Source organism: Bipolaris victoriae, assembly GCF_000527765.1.
Source record: "Bipolaris victoriae FI3 unplaced genomic scaffold scaffold_257, whole genome shotgun sequence".
In the NCBI taxonomy this organism is placed as follows: Eukaryota; Fungi; Ascomycota; class Dothideomycetes; order Pleosporales; family Pleosporaceae; genus Bipolaris; species Bipolaris victoriae.
The window spans coordinates 449-6,829 of NW_014575135.1; the positions used below are offsets into that span (position 1 = coordinate 449).

A 6,381-nucleotide genomic window follows, 5' to 3' on the forward strand; every position below is an offset into this window, starting at 1 on the left:
AACGCTCGCGAGCTTCTATCTCTAGTACTACTCCTACTAAACGTCAATGCTCATCGGAGCTATCATCTCAACGCCTATTCCAACGTTCACTATCGGCCCTTCAAGTCCTTGCTGCCGCGAGCCAGGCTACAACATTTGAATCGTAATTACGAGAATCACAGCTAGAGGCAGAGATTGCCACGCCTACTGAGAGCAGCCGCGCTGGTACGGCGGTTACAACTGAAGCTGGGAATGATGGTAGCGATGGCAATGGCGATGATGATAGAGATGGCGACAACTTTGATGGTATTGACTGGCAACGTTTACGAGGCTTTATGAAGCCTCTTGCAACTCAGCGACGCGTTAAAAGCTGGATATTTCGACATGGCTATCATGTTGTTGAGCGAAGTAACCCGAACATAATGTGTGGTTTGTATGCAGGTATTGCCATACTCATAAGGTTATTGATACTGGCGGTAGTGGTATATTTGACGTCACAAGAGCTACATCAGCTGCAGCGTCCCACCTCACCCAGCAGAAACGAGGCCATATGCAGTCGAAAGACGGCTTACAACAGCGCCAGCAGACTAGTGGACAACTCTCTCTGTGGCAAGCGTTTGCGGATGGTCTTGTTGTCTCTCAGCGCGCTGCTAACGCGATGGGCAATTTCAATATACAGGGTTTTTGACAAGCTGCAGTCCTCTGCTTACTTGATAAAAACTTACCAATTGAGCTGCTTTCAAACGTTTCGTTTAGAAAGATGATTAGCTTTGCGAATCCAGAGGCAGAGGCAGCACTATGGGTAAGTCCTCGGAGCGTTGCTACTTACGCGATGCGCCTGTTCCACCAGTTACAGCACCAAGTCGTCCACGCCTTATCACAAGCTGCAAGTAAAATACATATAAGCTTTGACGGCTGGTCGACAAAAGGTGGCAAGCGAGGTTTCTTTGGAATTGTCGCTCACTATGCTGACGTCTCTGGAGTAATACGAGACCTTCCTATCGATCTACCACAGCTCGCAGGTGCTCACACTGGCGAGGCTATCTCAACTGCGATCATCAACACTCTCAACGTATACGGCATTACTCGCGATAATTTAGGTTATTTTGTACTCGATAACGCCGCCAATAACGACACTGCGATCGCCGCGCTCAGCCGCGTATACGAATTTAACGCTACCCATCGACGCCTTCGTTGCGGCCCTCATACATTCAATCTTATTGGCCAGGCTATTATATTTGGCAGAGATAAAGACGCTTACGGCAACGCCGCTGAACAGCTCAATACAGAGGAGTTGTATTTACAGGAGTGGCGTAGACAAGGGCCGTTGGGTGTTTTGATTGACGTCATCAACCACATCAAGACACCACAACAGTACGAGCTATTTCGAGAGTTTCAGCGCGCCGCTACCGCCGAGTTGCCTGCTGGAGAGCGTCTTAAAGTACTTGAACTAGTCAAGCTAGTTGTTACTCGCTGGAACTCGTATTACGCTGCTTTTCGACGCGCTACTCAACTCCAGGCTGCCTATAACGCATACGCAGATCACCACATCAGCCGCATCGTTCTTAATAATAGGCATGCAACACAGCTCAATAATAAGTTGCCCGACGCTCCAATTTGGATGAGATCAACTGGCCTTACTGCTGCTGATTGGGCAGTGATAACTGAGTACCAGGATTGCTTAGAGCCGCTCAAATTTGCTACTGAGCGGCTAGAAGGACGTGGCAAAGCAGGCAACTTTGGTGCTATATAGAAGGTTATACCTGTCTTTGAGTATATACTTGGCGCGCTCGAAGCCCGTACGCGCCCATACGAGCAAGTCAACTTCAACTACGCTGACGCGCCTGAGGACCATATCTACATCAACTTGCGCACTGCTTGGAGTAAGGCAAATAGCTACTACAGCAAGCTTGACAACTCGCCAGCTTACTACGCCGCTGTCTGCCTCCATCCATACTACAAGCACTACTGTGACAATAGCTGGGCTGACAAGTTAGAGTAGCTTAATACGGCTAACGCTGGGTTCCAACAACTCTGGCAGACGTACAAACCTCAGCGCCAGCGCCCTCTAGCAACTTGTAGAAGTCCAACAGCGATTGCGTGTGGGATAGACGATGTGATTGGCGCATTTGTACGTCGAAAGAATGATGAGGAGGCAGACGAGGATGAGTACAAGCGCTGGAAGACCCAGGAGCCTGAGTGGAGCAGAGAGCAGTACCTAGGAGACGGTCACCCAGTCTTATATTGGATACAGATGCACTCAAAGTACCCGTGTTTAAGCCAGTTTGCAATTGATATGCTAACTATCCCAGCATCAAGCTGCGATTGTGAGCGGCTCTTTAGTGAGCTTGGTGACCCCCTAGAGCCCAAACGACGCGCTATTGGCAGCGAGCTACTTGCTGCTCTTCAATTGGTGAAAGCGTGGGTAACAGCTGGTTTCAAAACTCAGCCTAACGGTAGCGCTGAGGCCAACGATAAGGACGATCTGTCGGATGAGGATCTTGTACGTGACTACAATATACAAGAGTGGACTACCTAGCTGTAGTAATAGCACACAACTTCAATCCTGTAGCGTCAATCCAATCAATCAACTCAAAAACACGAACAATCAATCTACAATCAATCCGTAGCGGTACAGCTAACAATCAATTCAATTGACGATTCTAAGATTGATTAAATTGATTGTTGCGGAGTCTGCATCGTTGAGAGTCCTCCACAGATGTAGGCTGTGTGCATAAGAGGTAGGCATTGAGAAGGAGATTTTATTCTTCGATATTGTTCTGAGGCGAAGCGCGCCATTTCCGATATGCGCCTCAGATATGTGGCTGATACATTTTCTCACACCATTCCCAGAACTTGGTTGCTTCACCCGCAGCTATCCCCATGTAGATGTCCCGTCGTCCATTTGAAGCTATGTGTCCGAACGGCCTGATATACGCTCCATTGTTCTTCGCAATGCCGACGTCTGGGGTAAAGCCGGAGTAGAGAAGTGTGTGAGCGCCGAATTTTGGATTATACAACACTAGCTTTAGAATGGCCATGAGCCACGTTGGCTGGTGTGAGTAGATGTTCGTAAGCAGGTTTCCGGGGTTCTGAACGACACTGACGATGCCGTACGTTTCCCATCGCTGAGCAGCTTCGACTGCCAGATACCAATTGCCCACTTTGGAAGTGGCGTAGTCACGTGCTGGATTTGTAGTTTTTCCCTTTTCTACGAACTCGTACTGAATCCCGCCCATTGGAGAGTGCGTCTCGATCATCAGGGAGCCAGTCCAGATGACGCGCACACTGCCTGCTGGAGCGTTCTTAGCAGCCTCATGCAGCTGAGGAAGTAACTCTTGGGTGAACAAGAGGGGTGCGATGCAATTGATACCAACGTGGCCCTCGATAGATTGCCTCGTGGTAGTTCCTTCCGGATTACATCCAATGCCCGCATTGTTCCATAGAATGTCCAGCTTCTTCTCCTGCGCAGTGAAAGCAGCTACTGAGGTCTTAATGGTGGTTAAATCGCTGAGGTCAAGGTGGAGGTGCTTAAGAATTGCCGGCACGACAGGCTCAGGCTTATGAGAGTCGATAACTTGCTGAATAGCCTTCTCAATGCGCTCCTGCGAGCGGCCTGCTAGATAGATGGTCGCACCCGTCGGATAGAGCATTTTGACTAACTCCAAGCCAATGCCCTGGTTGGCGCCGGTGACAATGAAAACCTTGCCGAACTGGCTGCCCGGTGGGATATCCTTCTCGGTGAACCCGGGCTTCGGAGGAAAATACTGTGACCAGATAGCGCTGAACATAGCTGCCACAAGAGAGGGCTATCGAACTATCGGGTCAGCGAGGCAGTGATGAGCGGTAGAGACTTTAGCTCACAACAAGAGAAAGTAGCTCTGGGAGTGCTATAGATTAGAGGGAAGAATGATGAGGAAAGCGGCTCGCTGGGCCGTTTCATAGCTTTTACTGCGATACTGTAGCCGTGGCTAAAGAAAAAGTAGTGTATCTAGTTTGTGGGCTTGAGTCCAAACGCGTGCGCAGCGCGTTGTCCGTCTTACGTGCCAAATTTAGCCAAGCAACGACTTATGCAAGGTAAGACATGGTCGAGCTCTCCGCGCATTGTCCTAACTAGATCAACTTGGTCGTAATGCGTGCTAGCGCAAAAGATTTTGAGGCGGCGAGTTAGAATGTTGAGCAAGGATAACTATGTGCTCAGCCAGCCTTTCGCTGCGTCTAACAATGTCATCCTACCATGAACATAAGCTCGCGTGTCAGGAAGTAAACCACCCGAACAAATTTCATTGATTACATCCAACATGTGATATCTCCGTAACGCCGCCCTCAAAATAGATTCACAAGGGTATGCCGTACAATCAGCCATAAGATAACGGCAAATGACCGCCACACCACTTCTTGGCGTAATAATTCCTCATATACTACTATATTGACTACGCTTTCCAACCCAAGCTCACACCTGCGGTAGCGTATTTAATACAACAGTAATTGGGGAATTATCACGCGAAGCAGTGGTGTGGCGGTCATTTGCCGCTACCTAAATCTTCATTCAAGCTCTAAATTGGCGACGGTCAGGTAAGGGTGGCGCTAAGCCAAACGTAGCCTGATGAAACTGTCGTAGGCCAAGGCATCGTCTCAGTGAGCCTGATGAAGAAACTGCACAATACAACTCTGCTGCTCATCGATGAATCCTTCCTGATGCATCATCATCAGCACACCTAAGTGCGACAGAAACACATTCCGCTCCTCGCCTAAGATCGTTACAGAACGCTCGTGCTTCTTGCTAAGTAACCTATGCTGCAAGCTACCATTACAACTTGCTACCTTGTTCAATCATGGTTAGTCTGGATCTCATAACAAGGACATAACGCTACATCTCATGTAGAGCCAAGCGCCGAAGGAGCATTAGGCCACCCTCAGCCTCACATCTTCCAGCTGAAACTTTAGCTTACTTATCAGCGATAGCGAGCTACGCTTTGTGTCCCCACCTCGTTTGGGAAACGCCGTCCCACTTCCATGCTTGAGCAAATACTTCGTCAACAGCTCACACCCAATACCAAGCCCAATCTAAGTAAAAAAATTCAACGCCCATATACTTATTACGAGCTAGTGCGCTCTTTATAAAGGACCATTATTTGATTCAAGACTAGTGATTACGCTTAAGTTGGTTCATAGTTAACTGTATTGGGGCATACCACTTTATACTATGCATCGCTTTGCTTCTAGGCATCGCATAAGCTATTTCCCTACTGAGATGTGATACTAATAATAGCCTCACTGCTCGGAGTGAGCGAAAAGTCTTGATCTATGCACTGAATGGGTAAGGGTTTGCGTACAGAGAAGAAAATAGCATGCACTAAAGCTTGCTACATTAGAGCGGTCTATAAAAGCCATGAACATCCCGATAATATTTTCCATCAAGCACTTCAGTTGACTTCGATATCAGCATCTCAGACTTTCCCAGCGAGCGCCTCTAATACACAACACCAAAACCTCTCCAACAAGACAGGAAAGCGGCCATGAAATTTACTGCTGCCATCCCTGTCCTTGCTCTCTTCGCAACCGGCGTTGCAGCAGACAACTGTAGGGAAGGGCTGTACTACTGCGGTAAAACTCTTACCAACATGGGTATGCTTGGGTATAATTAAAACCTTCTCCTTGTGTATTTACTGATACTTCACAGGCAATTATGAATCCCAAATCCAAATAGAACTGATCAGGACTGGGTGGGGGAGCGGCTATCGTGCGGACAGTGGTAATTTTCTTTTTTGGTGTAGGGGTGGAGAAAATGGCCAAATTCAGAGTCTAGGGCATTGTACATCAGCTTGCAACGATAATGGCAGGGGCCGGAGTGATAACTGTAGGGGAGGCGTTATCATGAACAACCCACGTTTCCCTAGGTTAAGGAGATGACTTATCTCTATCCCAGGGCTAACTACAGTATTGGCTTAATGACTGGATATCTACCTACACTAGTTCAACTGGTCACATAGGCTGGGTTTAAGTTAGTCAACTTTTGTGTTGGCTACAACTAGTTGATCTTTGTCGGCTGGATTATCTTGTATATACTGCGTGTGGTCAGTGCGTGTAATAGTTCAGCCAATGCAACACCATCTACCCCATCAAAATATCCACCTATCATTTTTAACACGTGATAACTCCACCACTATAATAGCTCTTATAAAAGCAATTGCGGCACTTAATTTATAAGATATAGAAGATTAACTTTTATATTACGCAGCTATAAAACAGTTTAGTATTAATATTACAATATTAATGCGCCGGCACTAAAACAAAACATAGTTAAGAGCTGCAGCTACTTAGAATTATAATTATTTACTCTACTATAAGAATTAGAGCTAGTAAAATATATAGAAAAACTATTAAAACGTAGGTTACTAC

General features: G+C 47.2%; 4 protein-coding genes across 4 annotated transcripts; 2 read left to right on the forward strand and 2 right to left on the reverse strand.

Annotated features, from left to right (window-relative positions):
* Positions 1-1,360: 1,360 nt before the first annotated feature.
* On the reverse strand, positions 1,361-2,108 carry COCVIDRAFT_21313 (hypothetical protein; the record flags this gene model as incomplete). Its single annotated transcript, XM_014694663.1, has 4 exons — positions 1,361-1,423; positions 1,621-1,690; positions 1,743-1,959; positions 2,027-2,108. 4 exons carry the CDS (start codon positions 2,106-2,108, stop codon positions 1,361-1,363), a joined length of 432 nt encoding a protein of 143 aa, XP_014550149.1.
* A 95-nt stretch (positions 2,109-2,203) lies between these two features.
* On the forward strand, positions 2,204-2,518 carry COCVIDRAFT_116328 (hypothetical protein; the record flags this gene model as incomplete). Its single annotated transcript, XM_014694664.1, has 1 exon — positions 2,204-2,518. A coding segment is annotated over one exon (315 nt), but the record flags the coding sequence as incomplete, so codon positions are not given.
* A 274-nt stretch (positions 2,519-2,792) lies between these two features.
* Positions 2,793-3,770, reverse strand: COCVIDRAFT_32029 (hypothetical protein; the record flags this gene model as incomplete). The annotated part of the gene is made up of 1 exon (XM_014694665.1): positions 2,793-3,770. The coding sequence occupies one exon, from the start codon at positions 3,768-3,770 to the stop codon at positions 2,793-2,795; it is 978 nt and encodes a 325-aa protein (XP_014550151.1).
* A 1,728-nt stretch (positions 3,771-5,498) lies between these two features.
* On the forward strand, positions 5,499-5,892 carry COCVIDRAFT_116334 (hypothetical protein; the record flags this gene model as incomplete). The annotated part of the gene is made up of 2 exons (XM_014694666.1): positions 5,499-5,607; positions 5,663-5,892. The coding sequence occupies 2 exons, from the start codon at positions 5,499-5,501 to the stop codon at positions 5,890-5,892; spliced, it is 339 nt and encodes a 112-aa protein (XP_014550152.1).
* Positions 5,893-6,381: the final 489 nt, after the last annotated feature.